This window comes from Rattus rattus, chromosome 6 (genome assembly GCF_011064425.1).
Source record: "Rattus rattus isolate New Zealand chromosome 6, Rrattus_CSIRO_v1, whole genome shotgun sequence".
Classification (NCBI taxonomy): domain Eukaryota; kingdom Metazoa; phylum Chordata; class Mammalia; order Rodentia; family Muridae; genus Rattus; species Rattus rattus.
Genome location: NC_046159.1, coordinates 63,190,114 through 63,214,824, shown reverse-complemented (window position 1 = coordinate 63,214,824; position 24,711 = coordinate 63,190,114). Strand labels below are relative to the sequence as shown.

Genomic DNA, 24,711 nt, shown 5'->3' with positions numbered 1-24,711 from the left:
AATTTTTCACAAGCTTCAAGTCATTCATTCAACAAGAAATATTTTACACATATTATGTGACAAGGCTGGTTATTTAGTTTGAACCTGCCTAACCCTGTTTTCACAAGTCCCCCGAACCTTGATTTTTAGATCTTTATTTTTATTAGTGTGTGTGTGTGTGTGTGTGTGTGTGTGTGTGTGTGTGTGTGTAAGTGTACCCCACTTGTTATGGGTGCCTACCGAGGCCAGAACTGGAGTTTCAGGCAGTTATGACCTGGGTAACATGGTTGCCGAAACCAAACTTGGGTCCTCTGAAGAGCAAAAAATTCCTAATTGCTGATTCATCTCCACAGCCCTGTTTGGTTTTGGATTTTTATGTTTTATTTGTTCTTTTCAATCCAGTGACTCCTCAGTTCCCCGTGCAGCGCTCTGTGCCCCAGCCTTCCCACACTGGTGTTCCCCGCGCCGACTTCTCTTCTAACTTCTGTCTTTCTGTTAATAGCGGCCCCACCACTGTCTAAGTCACCCAGGCTTAAAACCTCAGCCACTTTCAGCCATGGTGTCCTTTACAGTCGAGTCACTGGGGCCACATCAGTTTCTCTCTCCTAAATTGGAGTTGTCCTTGTTTCCTGTCCCCAGTGCTTTTCAAAAACTTTTTTTCATAAACTCCTAATTTGCCTTCCCCGGCTCCATTTTACCTGCATGGTGAACTACCTTAACCTTCCCTTCCTTCCTTCCTTCCTTCTCTTCCTTCCTTCCTTTCTTTCTTTCTCTCTCTCTCTCTCTCTCTCTCTCTCTCTCTCTCTCTCTTTCTTTCTTTCTTTCTTTCTTTCTCTGATTATTTTAGACACAGACTCACTTTATAACTCTGGATGGCTTGGAACTTACTATGTAGACCAGGCTGGCCTCTAACTCACAGAGATCTGCTGACCTTTGCTCACACAAGGCTGGGTCTAAGGACGTGCACTGCCACGCCCAGCCTCACTGCCTCCTTGGACACCACATTTTCTTTGGGCCTGCACCCACTCATGTAATGAACCTCAGCCACCCGATCTGCCCGTCACCCGCATTCCCTGGATCCTCGCTGGGCTTTTCAAGCCCACCCGTTTTGCTTGTGCTTTAATACTGCACTCACTTCTTCACAAGTCGGGATGCTTTGCATGTTTCTCCTTCTTGATCCGGCTTATAGCAAAGCCCCCCAACTGACCTTGAAGCACGGCAGTGAGTCTGCCATCTACAGCTTCAAAACACTTTGTGTCTTCAGCTGATGTTGTCATTCAGTGATAGAGAACTTGCCTGGCGTGTGCATGAATCCTTAGGTTTGATCCCTCACGTCTCACACACACACACACACACACACACACACACACACACACACACACACACCTATATATGAATACAGACACACAGTCTATATTCAAGGTCCAGCTTTATCTCCCATTATTCTCTTCACAAATCATACCATACGGGGGCTGGAGAGATGGCTCAGTGGTTAAGAGCACCGACTGCTCTTCCAGAGGTCCTGAGTTCAAATCCCAGCAACCACATGGTGGCTCACAACCATCTGTAATGAGATCTGATGCCCTCTTCTGGTGTGTCTGAAGACAGCTACAGTGTACTTATATACAAAATAAATAAATAAATCTTAAAAAAAAATCATACCATACAACCAAATGAATGAAGAGTATTAATCTCCCCACCTTTGATTCTCCTCTGTTTATGCTGTCCCTTCTCTTATCTCCATGTGTTCAAATCCTATCCTAACCCGAAAGACACAGCTCAATGGTGCTTCCTTAGTGAGCCCTTTCCAGATGCCTTTCTCCATCAGACCTTATATGTTCTACTCCTTTTTTAGAGAAAATCATATTTCAAGTCATATTTTTCAAGTGTATGTCCTATGATTTGATTTAAAAACTGAGATGTAAATTTAATTTACTCTAAAATCCAAACTGACACACTTGCCTTTTCCTGGTATTTCTACCACTTCCCCACTTTCCCAACCAAGTTCTTAGCTTCAGTCAAATTTTGGCTCAAAATTCCCCTTTTGTTACCTCAGTCAAATTTTGGCTCAGAAAATAAATTCCCCTTTTGTTGCCTCTATTTTTTTAAAGATTTATCTGTGTATGTGTGTCTAATTGAGTGGGGGAGGGGCACAAAAAAAGGGCACCAAGTGTCCTCTCTCTCTCTCTGCCTTTTTCTTTGAGGCAGATTCTCTTCCTAAACCTGACGCTTGTGAATTCTAGGCTAGGTTGGAAGCCAGGACCTGCAGTCATCCACCTGCCTCCACGTCCCTCGGAGTTAGGGTCATGGACCCTTGTCAGGATCTCTGGCTTGTATAAGTGCCGGGATACAAAGTCTGGCCTCTGATTGCATACGGGTACTTTTTAATTGCTGAGCCATCTCTCCTGGCCCTGTTCTACTTTGGAGTGGTTTGGGCAGTTTTCTAAAGTATTCTAATGAAAATATCCCTCTTGCTCGAGAAAGCCTGCACTTTGGAACTTGATAGCCCTCGGTCTGCTCCTTTATTGTTTCCTGACTGTGAACTTAAGCAACATAACATATCTCTAACTATGGTGTATTTATGTATTCATAACCCCCAGCAAACACAGTGGCCCCCTGCGGTTTAGTCTCTGCGGGATGACATATTAAAAAAATTATTGAGCGACCCAAAAGTAATTTTTAATTAATTAATTTGTGTTTTCGAAAAACACCAAAGAAGATCCATCTTATAACTACAATGGCCTTTCTTATATCTTTCTCCTTCGCTCAGTAGTTATCTGTACCCTGGAGCTGCTGTCCCGAAGCCCTTTACACACATGCGTGCACACACACTCAGGTTCTCACCACATCCTCCCGGCCCTGTTCTCTGCTTTCCTCCTCCCACTCAGCCGCAGACTTAGCTTCTCTGACATGACGCGCAGCATTGTGAGATCTTGTATAAAATATTCAAGGCCAGCGCTAGCAAGGCTTCATCTGCGAGCGGTACAGCAGGGGAGAAAGAAAGGAAAGAGGCACGTATGAGACACACTAGCAGCTCTTGTCTCTGTCATATCTAACCGAAACTCTAAAATGTGCCTGGCATGTGTTTAGTGCATCCAATTGCAGGTGTAAAGCACCTGGCGCACAGTTTGCACAGAGTTGTTGGTTACAATTTCCATTTACTTCCCCCTGTCTTCTTTTTCCTGTTTTTGGTTTTCTTAGACAGAGCCTACATCATCCTAGCCTTCCTGCAGCTCCCTATATCGACCAAACCGGCTTCAAACTCACAGTGATCCACCTGCCTGCGCCCTGAGGGCTGGGATTAAAGGCATGTCCCACCATGCCTAGCTCTTCTTGTTCTCTTTTGCTATCATTACGTTTGTTTGTTTGTTCGTTCATTTGTTTGTTTGTTTGCATGTGTATGTGTCTCTGTGTATAAGAGCACTCACAAATGTGGAGATTAGAGGACAACTTTTAGGGGTCAGTTCAAACCTAATGACCTGAGCTTGATCCCTGGGACCTCCATGTTGGGAGAATCGGTACTTGCAATCGATCCTCTGACCTACACACACACACACACACACACACACACACACACACACACACACACACACACTCAATACACTGAGACTTACATACACACAAACCAACACACACACACACACACACACACTCAATACACAGAGACTTACATACACACAAACCAATACACACAACTCACACACACAGATTTACATACACACAAACCAATACAGATACACAAACACACAAACACACACACATACACTCATACAAACAAATACATGTAGTTTTAAGCATTTAAGGTTCTTTACAGTTAAGCCTTAATCTGGTGCATTTGTTTCATTCTTTGATCTTTGGTTTTCAAACATACAGTCCTGACATGACCTTTACTTTAACCTAACATCTAATAAAAGCCTCCCTTGCGTATAAACGTATTATACAGGCTTCAGTTGGTAGAGAGGGCTCACCCTTCCCTGCACCGGGCAGATAGAGTACTCGGGTACTGGGCTGAGTCACAGCTGGGCGGCCATCCTGATTCAGCTCAATCTATCTTCCAGAGCTTTCAGGGACAAGCCCGGTGTGCTGTGTGACTCCCCTCACCCCAAAAGTTCTCCATTCTAATCATTTCCACCCAAGTCTCCTGAAACACTTAACTTCTCACAAGTACTTCTGCCTCCCAACCTATATAACTCATATCACAAATGTCCCAAGTGGAAAACTGGCTTAAGTCACACCCTATCCCACCACCAGGTCTCTGCCAAAAGATCTGCTAGTTGCTGCTTCCTTGTAAACATCTCTTAGCAGAGTCTAGGAACCCGAGATTCTGAGCTCCACCATCATGACTACCACTATCCCCTCCCACCTAAACTCAACATATGCCCCCAGGGTGAATGGAGCTATCCTAATTCCCACCTCTCTCTGGAACCTTTCCCCTCTAGAGACTATTATTACACCATTAAGTCTATATTTCTCTGTCTAGTATTCAAGGTCCAGCTTCATGTCCCATCATTCCCTTCACCTACCATATATTCCAACCAAATGAATGAAGAGCATTAAATACCCCACCTTTTATGCTCTTCCGTTCCTGCTGTCCCTCCTCTCCTCTCCACGTGCTCCCATCCTCCACAAGACCTCACTAGAAACAGTCTCTATACGTTCCCTAGCTTCTCTGACTGTCCTGGGAGGCAGAAGCGGCCTGCAGTGATCTCTAGATGCAGAAGTAGCTGTTACCACGAGCTCTCATATCCACCTTTGTCATCTGACTACACGCACAGCGCAGTCCTTAATTCGCCCCAGCCAGTTAGTTGACTCCATGTTTTCACTTCCGGGTTCACGAGCTTCCCCACAAGTCAAAGTATAGGTGAGTTTGCTCACTGCTCCCTCTCCTCCAGCTCTTCATTTGGAGCAGCTTTCTGGACAAAATGCATGCTGCAATAGTCAGATCCTTGCCATCCGGGTTGCCCCATCAGGCTCCTCTGCTATAAAAGTTACATAACTTTTCCAACTACACTTTGCACGTGCTTTAAGCCTTAGTCAACTGCAGTCAGAAATGTACTTTCCATTCCCTGGTTTCTTGTTTTGTTTTTCTGCAATTTGCCCCATTTCTGTCTTCCTCAAAGATTATTTGTTTTATTTGGGTATCTGACTTTCATCAGAAGAGCTCTGCCCAATCTTTCTGATAGATAGTATTCTCTATCTTTATGTTTTGTGATAATAGTTCTTGGAGACAAAACAAACATCTCTCCATTCCATATAGGAAATTGATGACAGACCAAAGTAGAGATACCACTAAAGTCCAATATGGTGAACCAATGAATTCTATTGGAATTACTTACAAGAGTATGGGCAAGGGGTTACTTATAGGAACAGAAACAACTCAAAGACAGCTACATTACCAAAAACCCACCCCAGCATGAGTGACAGCTCACAAAAGCCTGAAACTTGGAACACAGTGCATAGCTGTAGGCAGCTGGACAGGGTAAGCAGGGGAGAGTATTCTTTACAGGTAACTGAGATGGTCTGTGCCTCCTCCAGGCAGCTTGCTTGTTCTGAGCCTCTTATAAGCAGCTCTTCTAAGCACCTTTGTCTGAGGGTATCTCTCAGCAGTCCTTACAGCTTACATGCTTGGGGAAAAGGAGCCTAGTGAGTCTGGTCAGTTTCAGGGACTTCCTGAAGACTTTGCATTGTTTACTTCCTAAGTCTAAAGAGCTTAAGGAGCGTCTCTGAAGGATTAACTGTTTCATCTCCCTTAGAACATCCTCTTGTCTCACCTCCTTTCTGACATCCTATATCTTCAGGATCTTCCAAGATGGAAGGTTTTACTCTCAGAGAAAATCGCTGCATAGCATCTACCAATCTCATAAAGTTCACTCAGTTCAGATCATAACAGTCTGTGTCCTTATAATCCTTTGATGTGTTTATAGACCTATATCTAAAAATTACCCAAAAATAAGAAGCAACTAATAATTAAACACATCTTAATTAAAAAAAAAAAAAGGCAGAGATCTCACTACATAACCCTAGCTAGCCCAGAACTCACTATGTAGACCAAGCTGACCTTGGATTCACAGGGATCCACCTTCCTCTTCCTTTTGAATTCTGGAATCAAACGTGCACTATTATGCCCGGCTAATTTTACAAACTTAATATTTTATGATGCTTACTTTGTGCTTAACACAGTTCCAAGTACATTACAACTATCAGATTAATCTGTTACCATAACAATCCTATAAAGTAAGAGCCATCTTTGTCTTGCAGATGAGGAAGCTAAGGTGCAGGGAAATGGTAGAGGCAGGACTGAGCCCAGGAAGTTTGTTCAAGTTCCACTCTACAGTCACTAGGGCTCGTTGACATGCCAATCGCACGTAGTCTCTGAAACATACTTGTTACTCAGTAATATCCGCGAGCAGCTGCTCCCAGACTGTATGTCCAGAACCATGGGGTCCCTAGCATCTTGGACAGCTTTTCTAATCCTGGCTCCATTACTGCCTTTCTCCTTCCACCAACTTCCTTAACTCGTTATTTTGTCTTTGCGTGCTTTCAAATTTTTTTCTATGTTTGAATAACAGTTTCATAAAATGTGGTAGGGAATAAAGATATATAAAAGAAAATAACATTAATTTTTCCAAGTCTTTCTGAGATGAATCCCTCCATTACCAGGAGAATGTTGTTTCAATTACTGGCCCCTACTGTGGAGGCCCAGTTATGTAGCCAGTGACTCACTTTCCACATCCTCATTTCTCTCAGAGTTAGCTCTGTGTGGACTAGAAAAAGAAATGAAAATACCACCTAGCTCTTTCAGTTTCCTACTTAAAATGTCAGCGTCTCTAGAGACACATTCCTGAGTTTCCAGTCCATGGCTGTCCCAATTGGCCACTGAAGTGACAGAATTCCAGCCAGGATGTGTCCAGTCTGAGCACGCAGGCTATGAGCTGGTTGGGCTGTGAATGGGTGGAGAAGCAGAAAGTCCTTGGCTGTGTAGGCGAAGAGTCAAGACCAAGGTTGCAAGCCCAGAATGGGGTGATGGCAGGTCAAGAGCCTTGAAGAAAAACAGTGAGGCTAGAGGCTAGACTCTGAAGGTCAGGAGGGGAATAAGTGTGAAGGCAGAAGGCTAGCAAGGTCACTGGGCCTCCTGTGGTCCAGCCTGGTCTACTTTCCTTGCTTTATCTTTTACCGAGCTTCTTCTAGTCTCCATTCCAGAGACACTAATAAATTACTGTTCCCAAATACACTAACTTCTTTCACACCTCTGCCGTTGTGCCCTTGCCCTGGCCTCTGCCCATCTCACAAAGTTTTATTCACTTTTTCCAGATTCTGCTTAAATGCCTTCACTGTGAAGCTTTCCTGCTCCCATCATGCCTTGTCCCCACTCGTTCATTGCTTGTCCTCTTCCACCCTTGTGTCTGTTGCTGCATCTTACCTGGCCTTCATAGCACCAATACCAGCACGGGCTTGTCCACTGCTCTCTGTTGTGGTAACTGTCATGCAGCTGTTGGCATAAGTCAGAAAGTACCAGTTTCCATGTGCTATGTTGTTAATATACCTGGAATATTCATGGATGGGTCTCACCTGGGGTCAAACCCAGAATCCTAACCTCCTAAAAGGCCTCTGGTCTTTAACATGTCTCCAGTACAGCGTTGTACATAATGGATAAGACCAGATATATTTGTTTTTTTCTGCTCTTAGCAGCAAAGTGTGTGTCGTAGTGTTCTGTTGCTGCGAAGAAACACGGAGATCCCAGCAAGTCTTGTAAAAGAAAGCATTTAAGCCAGGCAGTGGTGGCACACGCCTTTCATCCCAGCACTCAGGAGGCAGAGGCAGGCAGATCTCTGTGAGTTTGAGGCCAGCCAGATCTACAGAGTGAGTTCTAGGACAGCCAGGACTACACAGAGAAACCTTGTCTCGAAAAACCAAAAGAAAAAAGAAAGCATTTCACTGGGGCTGGCTTACAGTTTCAGAGGCCTAGTTCACCATCATGTGAGAGACCGTGACGGCCTGCAGGCAGACATGAGGCTGGAGGAGTAGCTGAGGGTTCTACATCCTAATCAGCAGGCAGCAGGAAGAGAGAGCAACTGGGCCTGGCTTGAGCATATGAGACTTCAAAGCCCGCCCCCAGTGACACACTTCCTCCTACAAGACCACACCTCCTAATAGCACCACTGATGACCGAGCATCCAAAAATATGAGCCTGAGGGTGTCATTCTTGTTCAAACCACAGTGTGCTACCCATTACCCCTGTGAGTTAGAATTCTGAGGGAGTTTTGTAGGGGTAGGGAGTCGTGCTTGCTTCTTTATTTGTTTTGAAACAGAGTCCAAGTTGGCCTGGAACTCCCTACCCAGCCCTGGCTAGCTTTGAACGTGTAGTGATCCTCCCTACATCAGCCTCCCAAATGCTCTAATTCTAGGCACAAGGCACTACAGCAGAAAGCTACAAGTTATTTTTCATTTTTGCTGTTTTATTTTGGTTTGAGCATTTTGTCAAGGGAGCTCTACCCCGACTCCTGGTTTGTTGTTTGTGCTTAATGTGAAAGGGTACTGAATTTTGTTTTTTAAAAATGAAATCTACTAGATAAGTATATAGGTCTTTTTTCCTCTTTATTTTACTAGCGTATGTGGTGGTCTGAATAGGTATGACTTTCATAGACTCGTGTGTTTGAATGCTTGGCCCATAGGGAGTGGTAATATTGGAGGCGTGGCATTATTGGAGGAAGTGTGTCCCTGTGGAGGCAGACTTTGAGGTCTTATATGCTCGAGCTATGCCCAGTGTGAAACAGTCTCCTTTTGCTACCTGCATATCAAGATGCAGAACTCTAAACTCCTTCTCTAGCACCATGTCTGCCTGCTTGCCACCATATTTCCTGCCATGACAGTACTGAACTAAGCCTGTAAGCCAGCCCCAATCAAATGTTGTCCTTTATAAGACTTGTCTCCATCATGGCGTCTCTTCACAGCAACAGAAACCCTAACTAAGACAGCACAGTATAATTTACTGACTGATTTTTTTTTTAAATATTAACCCAAGGAATTGGAGAGACGGCTCAGCAGCTAAGAGCACTTGTTTCTCTTATAGAAGACCTAGGTTCAGTTCCAGCACGCTCATGATGGCTCACAACGCTGTGTAACTACAGTTCCAAGATATGTGATGCCCTCTCTGACCTCCACAGACACTGGGCATGCATGTGATTCACAGGCAAAACACTCATATACCTAAAAAAAATAAAATAAAAAATCTTGGCTTCTGCATGCCATCTCAATTGTTATGGAGTCATACATGCAGCTATCTTGCTTATGTCCAGAAAACAGTTTTCCTGTAGTTATCTACCAGCTCTGACTCTCATAGTCTCTCTGCCCCTCTCCACCATGATCCCTGAGCCTTGGGTGGAGGAGTGTGATACAAATGGCCACCATCTCTTATTCTCTGCACCTTGACCAGCTGTGGGTCTCTGAGTCCGTTGCTATCTAATGCAAAAAGGAAGTTTGTATAGTGAGGGCTAAGACACACTCTAATGTACGGGTGTAGGGATAGGTCATCAGGAGTTGGCTTGATACGATGTCCACTCACCAGACTACTAGAAGCAGGTTCTCCCCGAGGGCCTATGATCTTTCTAGCCACAGATTCCTGGCCCTGGTAATGGTATCAGGTATGTGTTTCAACTTGTGAAGTGGGCTTTAAAGCCAATCAGAAAGTTGTTACTCTTGCACCCAGGGGCCTATCTTGCCAGACCAGTCGTTGTAGTGGCCCACAGGTTCACCGCTGGGAAAGATTGGTGACTCTGTTTCTCCTCTTACCACCAGCCCTGCCTTAGCAGATTGCCGTAGACTTTGTTAGCTTGTGTTTTACTCTCCATTCGCTGTTAGTTCCTGGTTTCTCCCGTGACTTCCTCGGTTGTGAACGTGTTGAAGTTTATTGTTGCTTTCATTACTGATTTCTAGTTTCATTCTACTGCAGTTGGAGAAAAGATTTTGGATGGTGTTCGTCGTTCTAAAGGTATAAAAGTCTGTGTTGTCGCCTGTTCTGGACAGCGCTCCTTCCTCACTTGTGAGGGCTGGGTAACCTGCTTCAGACGGTTGGGAATCTTTTACCGTTTCCCCTGCTGATGAGAGCTAGTGTGAGAGCCGCAGGCTGTCTTAGTCAGATTTTTAGCACTACGGAGAAATGCCTGAGATAGGCAAGAGAGGGAGAACTTACTTTGGGTCACAATTTCCAAGTGTTCAGAACATAGCCCTTGGCTCAGTTGATTCTAGGTCCATGATGAAAAAGATCGTGTGGCGGAGACTATTCCGTTCATGATGGACAGGAAGCAGAGAGAGTGACAGGAAGGGAGGACAAGGTAAGATCTAACTTCCAAGGATACGCCCCTAGGTGACCTCTTTCCTGCAGCTAGTCCCCGCCTCCTAAAGTTTCTAACTTCTCCCAGATGGTTCCATCTTCTGAGGACCAAGATTTCAACACACAGTCTACGGGAACTATTTCAGATTCAAGCCAAGAAGGGTACTGGATGCTGCAACAGCTGCTTCTGCCCTCCCGGTTCTCCTTGCTTCCTTCCAGTCTCCTAAGGCCCCAGGCATGCTTAGCTTATAGTGTCTCTTCTAGGTGCATTATACCAAGGAGATGCATCTCTCTTCACAAGCCATGGGTATTTCGCTCCTACCTGCTCTTTCTGGTTGCCTCTGAAACACCTCACTCGGCAACTGGTCATACTCCATTAATTGCGAACTGTATTTGTTCACTGGCCATCACACTGATGGCAGACCCAGGTAGCGCTGGCCCATGAGATTAAAGTTTCTGCTTGCTATAACGAACACTCATCTGATCTTGCAAGGCATCAGTGCTGCTTTTATTCCTGTCAGCCAGAGGTCAATAACTATATTCTCTTCCTTCTCTGTGTATCCATAATGAATCATTAGGCTGCAACTAGAAGAAAACTTCAACTGTAAATTAAATAATTAAGTTTTCTGAGACATGTATGTAGACCTGGAACATGTATGTAGACCTGGCTGGCCTGGAACTTGCTATGCAGACCAGGCTGGCCTTACACTACAGAAATCCGCCTTCCTCTGCTCCAAGTTGGGATTAAGAGTGTATACCTCCAAGCCCAGCCCAGCCTATAATTAAGATCCTATTTTTCTCATATAACAAGATATCTGGGGAGAAACTAATTCATTGCTGATGCAATTGACCAACGAAGAACCCACCTCCATTTTTGTGCTCCAGCATCCATAGCAGATAGACATCATTTTTATGTCTGTTGCCTTATGGCTCCAGAATGGCTGCTAAACTTTAAGACTAAATCTTATCATAAAAAGAAAAGAGGGGGTTGGGAATTTAGCTCAGTGGTAGAGCGCTTGCCCTAGCAAGCGCAAGGCCCTGGGTTGGTCCCCAGCTCGGAAAAAAAAAAAAAAAAAAAAAAAGAGAAAGAGGAGAGGTAGGGGGGTGGGGGTTTACCTACGTGATAAGCCGCCTACCAAGAAAGCGCAAGGCCCTGGGTACCGGCCCGAAGCCAAAAAAAAAAAACCAAAAAAAAAAAAAAAAAAAAAAAAAAAAAAGAGAAAGATCTACCAGGATGTTCCAGAAGACTTACCCAGAAACTCCCGTTTCATGATGTAAACTTGGGTCACATGATCCCCTCAAACCAATGGCAGAAGGCTGGAAAGTGGGTAAAGAGAAGAGAGTAAAACAGGGGAGTGGTAGAGAGCCAATCTTGAATGATTGCCACATCTTCTGTCACAACTCCAGAAATTAGAAGGAGGAAGGAGTTGAGGGAGGATGACCTTACTCAGGGAAACTTGGAGTATGGTATGCCCTCCTTGTCCACACCTACTATGAAGAGAAGGAGCTTACTTTGTAAAGTCAATGAAAGTCTCCAATCACAGCATAAGCAGACATCCGTTCACATTCTGTATAACAGCTACCTTTCTTGTGGATATGACCACGTAAATACCCGACTAGGAATGACTTTGAGGAAGAGAGCTTTGTTGTCTCTCGGTGTGAGGAGGTACAGCCCTTCCTGGTGGGAAAAGTGCTCAGCAAAGGAGATTCACACTGGCAGAGGCTCACTTGATCACAACTCAGTGGACTAGAACTGGAATCCAGGCCAGACCATGAGCCTCTACTGATCCACTTCCTTCAGCTAGGCCCCCATCTCCTAAAGGTTCCCTCCAAAGCAGCTCCACCAATACGTGAGCCTATAGGAGACATTTTACATGCATAGCATAATATCTTCCTTCTGGTAGGTTTAGCATCTAACTCACACTCTCCTCCTTAGAAGTAGTCAAAGTCTATTAGAAAGAACTTGGCAGTCTACTACAGTCGTTAAGCACTCTTCCCTGGAGGACCCCAAAGATCCCTGTGCAGTGCTTTCTCTCGGCCTCAGATGCTTGCTGTGACATTAGCCACAGCCAACATAGGCACAACTGCTTGGCCTAACAATTCAACCTGTAATTTGGGTAACATACTTAGGCTTGGGCCCTGGACCTCAAGTGTCTAGTGCCATAATTCCAGGGGGAGAGGCTGGAAATCTACAATCCTAAATTGGAACCTTAAAGTTCAAACTTCCTTCCTCCTCACCCTCTCCAGATGTTCCTAAGAATTGAAGATCAATGGAAGCTGTCATCTGATAAAGACATATTTATTTCTCTTCCAGAGCTTTGTGACATCTTTATTATATCAAGCCCATAAGTTTTAAAACACTCTATAAAATTCTTTCAGCAACAACAACAACAGCAAAAATCCAAGAAAAGGGAAGGGGCAAAAAAATCTTTCTCATTTCTCTAAGTGTCCCAACATTAGCAGGGACTTTGAGATTGCAGTCCTTTCTAAGTGCGTACCAGCTAACAGAAACTTATTCAGAGTCAGGTGACTTGGAGTCTGGTGTCCAAATGGCATTCTGCGTGCAGCACTCAGAGATTCTTAGCAAGCTCATGACTCTTCCTGAAAGAGGAGATCCAAGAAACATCACATTGTCCCGGTCCCTAGCTCGTTGTCTCAGTAGCAAGATATCTCATGCTTAGTCAAGTCGTGCTTGGGCAAGGAGTTGATATTATCAGCTTGTTTAGGATGGATATGGGACACAGGACAATCATTCCTAAAAACAGACCCGTCAGAAGAGTGGTCACAGGAAGGCTCCGATGAACATCCTTTAGAAGCTTCCCTGCCAGTAGGACCCAGAGTGTATCCAGTGAACTCTGCAGACCCAGTGCTTGGAACATAATAGGCACTCGATTAAAAAAAAAATTATAAGTGTTTTGTCTGCATGCATGTGTTTACAACTCATGCATGCCTAGTGCCCATGGAAGTCAAAAGAGGGTGTTAGGTTCCCTGAAACTCTGAAACTGTAGTTACAGAGGTTGTGAGACACCATGTGGACACCAGGAATTGAACCCAGCTACTCAATTCTGCAAATGCTCCTAACTACTGAGTCATCTCTCCAGCTCAATGGAATTTCAACAAACTTACAAACAAACGCCTGAACTGGTACAAAACAGAAGACTGCTGGTTAATAAACAGTACTGATTGAAACCCTGGCCCTGATGAGAAGTTACTTTGGCCAATGGAAGTCAAACAATTGCCTAGTCTCCCCCCAGATTTAGCAAGGCTGTGTCCCCACGGTAGGTAAATACCCTGACACACACATACACTGTAATTTTAATATTATTTACTCCCAGCTTGACGGATTTGGTAAGCCTCAAGTAGACTTTGCATCACAATCTGTTCTTCAGAAAAACTTCTAGATATAAGCACAATAGTAGGGGTCTGGAGAGACGGCTCAGTGGTTAAGAGCACTGACTGCTCTTTCAGGGGTCCTGAGTTCAATTTCCAGCAACCACATGGTGGCTCACAACCATCTGTAATAGGATCTGGTGCCCTCTTCTGGTGTGTCTGAAGACATCTATAGTGTACTCATATATAATAAATAAATAAATATATATATATATTTAAAAGCACAATAATAACAGCATATGAACTTCTAAAGGTCTCTCTAGTACTCTTTGTACAGTGTCTGTGACTGGACAAGCATCCCAATGTTGTGAACTATGATGATATTCACAGTCACTGTTGTGATTAGGATTAGAGTTATAGTTAACTGTCCCATGCCCAGACCATCTACCTCCACCCATGCTTTCATTGAGGAAGCACCATACTCCAAAACTTTCAGCCCATTACCACCAACCACAAGAATAATCACAGCTTTTTTTTCTTGGAGACGTGTATGCATTCCCTACCCCTTGCCAGCAACCGCTGGATTTGGTGTTGTACACTGCGTGGTTTGATGGCACTGAGTTAAGATGTCAGAGCTTTTCCTCCTGTCTCCCATTGCAGTACATTTTCCTGGGTGTAAACACAAAACCACAAGCAGGAGTTAGCTGCTGGGTCACTTCCCTTGTGATCCACGCAGTACCCGATGGCCCCTTTCCCCGCTGTTTGTCTTCTGTACAGTACTGATGGTCCATTTTTTCATTGTCCTCCAAATTGCTCGTTAGAGTGGGAGAAGCACAGAGGGGCTGTTGTACCCCATCTAGTGTAGCTGGCAAACTGTTACATTTGTGCCAGGTGTCACCAATGGTCTCAGCCAGTAAGAGGATATAACTTACTGGTGACTATAACCATCCTGACTCCGTGTTTCTTGAACATTTGTGGTTTTCCTTGGAAAAGCACCACAGAGAGCTGCCTCCTCCCCATCTCATTAGAAAGGGCGTGCCTACAAATTCATTTGTAAATGCTTGTTTCCTCTCTCTGCCCATGGGCTGATCTCTACCCACTCAGTGGCAGCGTGACAAAGTGGCTCTTCATTCACAGAGCCACTGCCCTGGGATCCTATCAGTTCACTTTGTCCTGTGGACTGGCTGAGTTGATCTCAGGGGACCTGTCCCCACCCACTGTCTTGTTGTACTAAAGTTTTCCCCTACACAGTTCCTCTTTCTCTTCTTGCTCTGCAGGCAGCATCTCCTTAAGCCTTCCCTGGGTATTCCAGGGACATCCCCTGTCATTCTTTTCTTTTGGTCTCATATCAGGCCAAGCTGGCCTCGAGGTTGTGATCCCCCGCCTCCATCTCCTGAGTGTGATGATTAAAGGTAAATACGCCCCCATACTCAGCTGGTAAAGATCTGGGGTAAAAGAGATAGTTCATCGAGTAAAACCACTAGCCACAAAACCCTGACCACTCAAGTTCAGTCCTAGCACACTAATCATTTTTATTTTATATGTATAAATGTTTTGTCTGCACAAACTGTACTTGTCTGAATGTCGTTTGTTCATGCCATGGAGGCTAGAAGGGGGGACATTGGATCCCCCTGAAGTAGAGTCACAGATGGTTGTGAGACACCATGTGGGTGCTGGAAATTGAACCTAGGTCCTCTGGAAAAGCAGCCAGTGCCTTTAACTGCTAAGCCAGGCTCTGGTGGCATGTATCTTTAATCCCAACACTCGTGGCAAATAGGGGTGGAGATAGGGGGGTTGCCCAGAAATTTGTGGGTCAATTAGCCTAGAATTTACATCAGAAACAAACAAACAAACAAACAAAAAACTACCCTGCCACAACAAGGTGGAAGACAAGGACCAATTTCCAAAAGTTGTCCTCTGACATATACATACCATGGCATATGCATGTCTGTACACACACACATAAGCCATACACACATGACATACATTACCATTTTCAAACTCCACACTTGGCATTTAATAGTCTATCTGAGATGAACCCACTTCAAGTTAAAGAGCATTTCTTTTTTTTTTTTTTTTCTTCCGGAGCTGGGGACCGAACCCAGGGCTTTGCGCTTGCTAGGCAAGCACTCTACCACTGAGCTAAATCCCCAACCCCTAAAGAGCATTTCTTAGTTTGTGTCTTCACTGAAACTTTTTGTGTGTAGTCTCTCTGGCATAGTCTAGACTGGTGAGGAAGAGTAGTAACTCTGCTATTAGAAGCCCTTCCCCGCCAAGGGCCAAAGTAAATGGCTCTGTCCTTTTTGACTCCCCCTCCCCCCAAAGAGAACTTGGAATCCTCAGCTGGGGTCATCCTCAAAACAAGCCAAAGACTGAAGCTGTCTGTCCTTGTTGCAGAAAAGAGACTGGCTGCTGTTAGCCAGAGGGGAACCCCTGATCCCCAGACACAACCAGAGTCTCCCTGCCTGCAGCTTCTATGTGATCACACCGTCTCACTCTCTCACACTGCTGGTCAAGCTGGTGGCCACGAGGGAACTGATGCTTCCTGGCTTCTTCCCCCTGCTCTCTGAGGACCCACCTGAAGACAGCCTAAAGATCATAGAGGCAAGTAAAGCCCACGTGTCTTAGTGTTCTGTGGCTGTGGAGACACCGTGACTACAACTTTCTACTACAAAGAAACCATTGAATTGGGGGCTGACTTACACGTTCAGAAGGTTTGTCCACTCTTAGTGTAGCGGGAAGCACGGTGACACACATGGCACTGGAGCAGTAGCTGAGAGCTGCAGCCTGACCTTTGGGCAGCAGGTAGTGTGACACTGGGCTTGATGAGGGCTTTTGAAACCTCAACACCCACTCCCAGTCATACACCTCCTCCAACAAGGGCCACAACTCCTAACGTTTCCAAAGCATTCACAACTGGGGACTAAGCGTGCAAATATGAGTCTATGGTGGTCAATCTCATAAACTACTGCACCATGGGGCAAATAGAATGGAGCTTGAGAAAGGGCCAAGGGAGAAAAATAGGGCCGTGGGGGAGGGGGAGGGGAGCAGAGAGCAGACCGGTATGTTCCGGCCGTCAGAGATAAAAGCAAGGGCAGAAAATGAAATGGGAGGAAGTCAATGGTCTGATTAAGGCATTGGGGAAAAAATGAACTGAGAAGCAAACCTGGTTTGGGAGAAGAGAGTCTGTGAAAAGAGTTAAGAGAGAAACAGGCCTTGACATGGGCCAATAACTGAGAATTAGTGTCATCTGTCTTAGAGATGACCCCACAAACGCACGTACTGACACACTGTATGCTGGGCCACCCTGTGTGCTGTCACACTGTGTGCTGTGTCACACTGTGCTCCTCTAATACATGTGCATGCCTGTGCTCTCGGCCTCTGCTGGGGAGAAGGAATGAAAGAAGTCTGAACTTCAGACGCAAGAGGCCGACAGGCAGGGGTGGCCTTGCTCAGCGCCACCCTCCTTTTCTCCACCCCTCATCCCTGCTCTCCTCTCTGTCTAGATTCTGTCTTTCCTCCCTCTGGGCCCCCCAGGTTGGGGTGGGAGAGGAGGAGGCTCTGGACCGGGAGAATGGAAGCCACATTCACTGCTGGCTGGCCGGCTGAGAGTGGACAGGACAGAGCCTGGGATTGTGCTTGATGCTTGGCAGCCATGGGAATGCAAAGAGGTGGGCAGGAGCGCCATGGCTTCCTCAGCCAGTCTCACTTCAGGGCCAGTGGTTCCTGGCACAGGATGTTGTGGCCGGAAAACCTAACTACTCAGGAATGCTATGTTCAAATGTCCTCCTTCCATGCCCAACTCACCTCAGGCTGGGAACTCCCTGTACTTGTCTTGAGGACTAGAGCACCCCTACCTGAAGACACACTCTCCCTCAGCCCTCCACACTGGGTCCCTTGTACCATTCTGGGGAGCTCTGGTTTTTCTCAGAACCCAGTGACATTTCCTGGGGCTAGTATTAGGAGGTTCAGAGTCTCTGACCACCAGATGTTCCACCTTCTTCTGTCCCTTCCCCTGACACAAGCACACCCTGCCTCCCGGGACAGAACACCAGTAGGACTCATCTGTCTCAGCCTCAACAGCACCCATGTCCCCACCCTCTTCCAGCCTCTCACACACTCAGGTCTCTATGTGGCATCTCGTGTTCTGTGACCTTGACTTCCCTGAATAAATTCCCCCCTCTCGTCCCCAGAGCACACTAGACAGCCTGGAGCTGGGGCTCACCTACAACCCTCTGCAAGTTGGGAGCCACCTGTACGCACATCTGAGCAGCGCCCACGCCAAGCCTCAGGGACGGCCCTACACAAGCTGGGCAGGCCGGGGCCTTAGAAAGGTATCTCTCTCTTGTCCCTGCCTTCCCTTTCCCCTCTCATCCCCTTTGTGCCTTGAGTCCAAGGGATCCCTTCCTATCTACCCCCCACAACAGCCTGGGACCCAAGAGAGCAACCCACTCCCCACACCCCACAAGTAGAGGGGAAACCAAGCTGAGGCAGGAGAGAACCCGCTGAGGCAGTCACACGCAGTAGGGTGGGTCCGCTGGGTCTTCTGGTTTTGGTTTTGGTTCTGGTTCTTTTATTTTCCTGAGACTGGTCTCATGGTGTGGCAGTGTAGCCCAAACTGATCCGGAGTTTGCCATTTGCCTGCTTCAGCCTCCTGATTGTATTTGTGTGTGTGTGTGTGTGTGTGTGTGTGTGTGTGTGTGTGTGTTGTATGTGCATGTGGTGTGTGTGTATGTGGGGGTGTTGTGGGGTGTGTATGTGTGTCTATGTATGTGGTATATGTGGTGTGTGTGTATGTAGGGTGTGTGTGTGGTGTGTGTAGGTCTGTGTGTGGTATATGTGTGTATGTGGTGTATGTGTAGGTCTGTGTGTGGTATATGTGTGTATGTGGTGTGGGGGTGTGTGTGTATGTGATTTGTATGTGGTGTGTGTGGGGGGTGTGTGTGAGTGGTGTGAGGGAGTGTGTGGGGAGGGTGGGTGGGTGTGTGTGTGGGTGGGTGTGTGTGGGGTGTGGTGTGTGGTGTTGTGTGTGTGTGGTGTGTGTGTGGGGGGTGTGGTGTGTGTGGTGTGTGTGTGGTGTGTGTGTGTGGGGTGTGGTGTGTGTGTGTGTGTTGTGTGTGTGTGTGTGTGTGTGTGTGGTGTGTGTGTGTATGTGTGGTGTGTGTGTGTGTGTGTGGGGTGTGTGTGTGTGGGGTGTGTGTGGGGTGTGTGTGTGTGTGTGAGTGTGTGTGTGTGTGTGGTGTGTATGGTATGTGTGGTGTGTGTGTGTGTGTGTGTGTGAGTGTGTGCGGTGTGTGTGTGTGTGTTGTGTGTGTGTGTTTTGTGTTGTGTGTTGGGTGTGTGTGTGGTGTGTGTGGTGTGGTGTGTGTGTGTGTGGGGGTGTGTGGTGTGTGTGTGGGGTTTGTGTGTGTGTGTGGTGTGGGTGTGTGTGGTGGTGTGTGTGGGTGTGTGTGTGTTGGGGTGTGTGTGTGTGTGTGGGGTGTGTGTGTGGTGTGTATGTGTGTGGGTGTGTGTGTGTGGTGTGGGGTGTGTGGTGTGGTGTGTGTATGTGTGGTTGGTGTGTGTGTGTGTGGGGTGTGTGTGGGGTGTGTGTGTGTGTGTGTGTGTGGTGTGTGTGTGTGTGTGTGTGTGTGTGTGGTGTGGTGTGTGTGTGTGTGGGGTGTGGTGTGTGGTGTGTGTGTGTGTGTGTGTGTGTGTGTGTGTGTGTGTGTGTGTGTGTGTGTGTGTGTGTGTGTGGGGTGTGTGTGTGTGTGTGCATGTGTGCATGTGTGTGTGTGTGTGTGTGTGTGTGTGTGTGTGTGTGTGTGTGTGCGCGTGTGTGTTGTTCGGGGAGGGAGATGGCTCACACCATCACAGCTCGCAGCTTAGGTATTCTAACTGTGGGGTTTATAACTCTTAGTCATCTACCACCCAGCTGTCTTGTTAAGCAAACAGGCCACACTGGAACTACAACCACAATCCTCTCCTTGAAAGGAAGGGCTGACAGAGAGGCAGGGCTGGAACTGCCTGAGGGAAGGGAAAGGATTGTGGCTTGCCTGGCTTTCGAGTAAGCTTCAGATAGTGTTCATTTACACTTCACAGTGCCAGCAAGGGCAGCCTCACACTGAAGCCTCACACCTCACAGATGAGGAAACAGGGGCCAACCTGGGCTAGTAACCATGGAGTGGGGCACTGAGGAAAAAGCTTGAAACCAGAAGCCAAGCATAGTGGTTCACACCTGTCATTCCAGAACTCAGAGAGCTAACTTGGGAGAACTGCTGTAAATTTGAGGCCAACTTGGGCTACAGTGAGGCTTATCAAAAAAAGCAGGAAGAGCAAGAGAGACCAATTAGTAGGGCAACTGGAGATGAAGAGTCTCTATGCAATCCATGGTCTACTGTGCTAAGCTTTCCTTTTGCTCCGTGCTTTTGCCTTGTTTCTCTGTAACTGAGCACATTTTCATCTCAGCTAAAACTGCAGAAGGATGCTTCTAAACTCCAGAGGTAGAAGTGATGACCAGATGCATAGGTGCAGAGCCCACCATGAGGGCTTGGTAGGCCAGCTGACAGAGAAGGGACATTGGGCAAGGAGATGATACTGTAAGGGTTGCTGCCTAGGGGTCTCAGCACTGCCCTGAGCCTTCAGGGTGTCACTCCAGAAATGAGATGTGAGAAGGAATTAGGACCAGAGTCTGGTAGGGAACCAGGGCTGGAACTCAGGACCTGTCTGGTCTTCATAGAAAATTCTGCTTGTCCTTGCAGGAGGATCAGCTGCAGACCAACAGAGCTCGAGCCCCAGTGGTCCCCCTCCCAGTGACCCCTGCCCCAGGTAGAGCTCTGAAGAAGTCAGCAGCCAGCAAAGCAGCCTCAGGAACCTTCCTGCCTTCTGATTCGGAGGACGAGTATCCTTCTCAGACCTAAGTCCCCAGCTCTGCCAGAGCAGAGCCACACTACACCACTCACAGGATGGCGGCCTGGAGCAGATCTACCTGCCCTCAACCTGCACCTGCGAGTGAGCGAGCTCGGGCTAAGAAACAGCCTCTTCCTCCTCTGACACAGCCCAGGGGGGAGGAGGCACTGAGAGCAACACACCCAGGCCTGTCTTTTGTCCCGCAGGGACTCTTTTGGATCATTTGATAGTATTTACACAAATAATTAAATGCCCAGTAAGCCTCCTCCATTGTTCAAGCATTCCTAGGCCAGAATTTCTTCCTGCCTCTCTGTGTAAGAAGAAGGTGGGTGAGGTCAAGTCGCCCTCAAGAATAAGGATGAGGCAGCTCAAGGAAAAGCAAGACATCAGAACCTGAACCCTGGTCCAGAAGGGTACCCTTCCCAGATCACCTACAGCAGTGCAGCTTCAGACACACAAACGCCAAGCACTCCTGAGTGCCCTTAGCACTCAGGACCTGTGGTGTGAGCATGTTAATGTGTATGCAGAGGGGGTGGGGTGCTGCTGTGTAGCCTAGCAGAGAAGAGTGGGTGGTGTGAAAGAACCCCATTCCCTTCCTAGTCTGCTCTCCCCACACCTGCCTACCTTCTATAGCTCCCTCAAACTACAGAAAAATGGCTGCCATTGGTAAAGTGCCTTCCTATGCTTTAGATTACACTAAGAGCTAAGGAAGTGTGTCTTATTTCGTGCCAGCTGCCTTTCTGTAGCACAGCCAAATTCTCACACTTGGTGTAAGGGCAGCAGAGGAGAGTTAAGAATGGCAGGTAACAGACAACAGGGTCAATGAGTCAGAGACCGGCCCAGGAGAGGCTATGACCACCCAGGCTGTGAATCACCACACTGTAGGCTTCCCTCCCTGGGGCCCTTCATCCTTCCACAGTCCTCAACATATTTCTGGTTCCTCCCTTGACCCCTCCCCACCCTCCCAGCGCATGCCTGCCCCAGTGTCTATTCATGCACAGAGACCTTTTCAACCAAGCCACCTTTAATGAGATTTGCCTTATAAATTAAAATGTATCTGGCAAAGAACAAGAGTGAGGATCCATACTGGCCTCCCCAAAGTGTCCCCACTCTGACCAGTGGACCTCTCCCACAGGCCTAGTCAGTCCAGCAACCTTGTTTCTTCTACTCCCACAACTTCCGGGGACTGGTCATCCCTTGACTCCTCTGGTCCCCCGGCCCCTCCCACCCTCAGGTTTCTCCGATCTTCAGTGCCACCGCCCCATGGACCTCCTATCAGCAACGGTCTCAGGTGGAACCCTCTGACTTGACCCCCACCCTGTCATTCCCTACTCTGGAGAGTCCACAGTCCCATCTCCCTGGGGTCCCACTTTTCTGGACCTGGCTGTACAGAGCTGTATCTGAGCCTTTGCTGCCACTGCCAGCTGTGGTACCAGATTCAGGAAGGATCAAGCCCTGTGGCTTGGGGGCAGGGGTAGGCTTTGAGCTTCGAGGGGGTGGCACAGCGTAGTCGTCGGTGGCGGGGTTGTAAGGGAGCTCATAGCCCTCTTCCTTCAGCCGAGCCTGGCACCACCATGCATCCTTAGGCTCCTGAGGCAGATCATAAAGGCCCCGGAGAGGGGCAGGGGCCAGACCCTCAGGCTCATCATAGATGGGGTCCTCTTTGGAGTCTGTCAGCTTGGTTTTCAGCAACTGTTGCTGCACGTGCCCATACAAATCCCAATAGAGAGGTTTCTTCCGCTGCACCCCTTCCCCTGCCCCAGCAGGGGTGCTGCCCAGGGGGTCTGAATACAAAGAGTCCTGAGAAGGGCCTGCAGGAATTCGCAGGGAGTCTAAAGGCTCTGCATATAGGGCTGGAGGGCTGCCCAGGGGTTCCTGGGGAACAGGAGTGGGAGCCATCTTCCCCTCTGTCTCCCCATCATGGGAGTCAGTTCTGATGATATCTTGTCCCTGTCCCACCTTTCCTTGGGCTTTCTGCTGCTGGATAGCAGCCTCAACTGCCTGAAAGATGTCATTTCCCTGGGCAGTCTGGAAGGTGAAGGTCCCAGGGCCAGAGGGGCAGCGGCGACCCGCTTCAAAGGAGAACATTACCTGAGGGTGTGGAGGGAAACAGGTTAGGAGTGTCTAAAGAAATGAGTCACAGGTCTGACCAAGTTAGGATATCTGTACAGAAGAGACTACCTGGGAATGGAGTTGTCACCTACAGCTACCCAACCCAGTAGCCCTCCCCGATGGTCATCCCCCAGACAGCCCCATGCACCTTGTCTCGGCCATAGCGTCGCAACAGAGTGTAGGGCCAGAAAAGGAGCGGCTCCAGGATTTGACTCTGTGCACCCAAAGTCAGAAGGGTCAGCTTCTCAGCTTCCACCCTCAGTACGTAGGAGCCTTGCAAGCCGCAGCGTTCAGAAGCCTCGGTCTTCTGCGAGGTTACCCAGAATTGGGATCCTGGAAGAACACAGGAAGGGAAGGAGCGCCGGGGCAGGTTGGGGACTTGGTAGACTCCAATCACTATCTCCCCAAGAGCACCTCTTCACCCCACTCCATTCCTGCCAGACTAATACCTTCCCAGGTGGGGCTGTACAGCGAATTCTCCAGCATCTCCAGGGCAGAAAACTTAGGTGGGTTCTCCGTCTGAGCCAAAGCCCAGCCGCCTTTCTGCAGAAAAGAGAACATCGAGGACCATATACATAATTCTCTTGGGTCTAGGGTAGGTGCAAGAAGTCCAGTGCCGTTATAGTAGTTTCATCCTCGCAGTGCCCCTTAGGCCCAGGGGTGCCCACCCCCAGACACTGACCGGAAAAGCGGTTCTGCATAAAATCTGCACCCAGGCAGTGCTGGATGCGGCGTCCGCTGCAAGCAGGTGCGAGCGCTGTGCGGTGTCCAGGCGGAAGGCAGAGGCGCCGGGCTCAGGGGGACTCTCCACAGTCACAGGCACCACGCTCACACATTCAGCCAGGCGTATCATCTTGCAGTCTAGACGGCGAGAGCCGCCTCGACCCCCTCCAGAGCTCGACCCCTTGTGATCAAAGAATTCCAGCCGCGCCACGCCGTGAGGGCTGGCTGGATAAAGCACAGCCCAAGTTTTCTTCCACCTCTGGGAAAGAACGAAAGACTCGAGAGTGAGCGGCAGCATGCGCCCTACAAGGAAGAAGAGACCCACGCAGGCCGATCTGAGTCTGGGGCTTCCCAGGCTGGGCTACTTTCCCAAAGATAATGCCATCCCAACTCCGCACCAAGGAGGGCACAGCCCGAGGCTTTCAAGGGAACGAACGTCTTGGGGCTCTACGATTGCCCGCGCGCCGTTCCGACCTTCTTCCGGCCCATTCCCTCTTTCTGGATTCTTTCACCCATTTCTAGTCCAGGGGAGTTTTGCCATCCCCCCACGACACAAACAAACTACCTTGGTCCCGAAGCGCTGACTCTGCAGAAAAAGCGGACCCTCCATCAAAGCCCCGTCCATGGCCAAGGCGATTCCTTCCGCGCTTCCTGGCCCTGGGGGCGGGGCGGGGCGGGGCTGCAGGGTGCCGGAGGCGTGTCCGCCCCTCCCGGGCCCCTGCGGCGGTGATGGGGCGGGGGGTGGGGGGCGGGGACGGAGGGGTTGAAGGAAAACCAGCCGTCAGGAAGAACCCAAGGGGAGCCTTTATCTCACCGCACGCACAGTGGCACTACTCAGGGAAGTCGCGGTCACCAACTAAAGGCCCTAGTGCCTGGGGGTGGAAGCTGGGAGTGACGACATATATTTAACGTGACATCAGAGTGAAGGCCGTGACATCACCTGCAGGGACTTTGGGGTCGCCATAATGACCAAGAGGGCCCTCAGGACATTAGTTTTCTTTGTGGGACCTTGTTCCCATGGCCCAGCCCTGCAATTGGACTGGACTGTTGATACTCTGTCTAGCTGGAGATGTGGAGAAACGGCTACTGGCTGAAAAGCTTCCTGCTGCCACAGGGGCTGTCCTGCTGTCCCGAAACCATTTGCAAGTCCAGCATCCTGAACGCCGCTGCCTGGCCTCCCAACCTGCGGGAAAAGAAAGCTTCATTGAGCCCGGAGGAGTGGGAGGGGGTGGCGTGGCTGCAGCCAGCTCCACAGGGGAGGGGAAGATCTAGAGGAGGGAACTGGCCTGGCCCGACTGGAGGGAGAAAGCGGAATGTGGGAGGGCTCTAGGGGACGTAGGAGGGACCAA

At 48.3% G+C, this 24,711-nt stretch overlaps 2 protein-coding genes across 2 annotated transcripts in view; one reads left to right on the top strand and one right to left on the bottom strand.

Annotated features, from left to right (window-relative positions):
* The window catches only part of M1ap (meiosis 1 associated protein), an 81,690-nt gene extending 61,152 nt beyond the window's left edge, over nucleotides 1-20,538 (top strand). Inside the window, exons 7-9 of the mRNA XM_032905101.1 lie at nucleotides 16,037-16,243; nucleotides 17,833-17,973; nucleotides 20,380-20,538. Coding sequence (XP_032760992.1) covers nucleotides 16,037-16,243; nucleotides 17,833-17,973; nucleotides 20,380-20,538 — 507 coding nt within the window. The remainder of the gene's footprint in view (nucleotides 1-16,036; nucleotides 16,244-17,832; nucleotides 17,974-20,379) is intronic.
* Nucleotides 20,539-21,533: 995 nt separating this feature from the next.
* Nucleotides 21,534-24,026, bottom strand: Dok1 (docking protein 1). Its single transcript, XM_032905099.1, has 5 exons — nucleotides 23,928-24,026; nucleotides 23,322-23,621; nucleotides 23,089-23,182; nucleotides 22,788-22,972; nucleotides 21,534-22,618 (listed from the first exon to the last, which is right to left on the bottom strand). The coding sequence occupies exons 1-5, from the start codon at nucleotides 23,985-23,987 to the stop codon at nucleotides 21,815-21,817; spliced, it is 1,443 nt and encodes a 480-aa protein (XP_032760990.1). The 5' UTR covers nucleotides 23,988-24,026; the 3' UTR covers nucleotides 21,534-21,814.
* Between the last annotated feature and the right edge of the window lie 685 nt (nucleotides 24,027-24,711).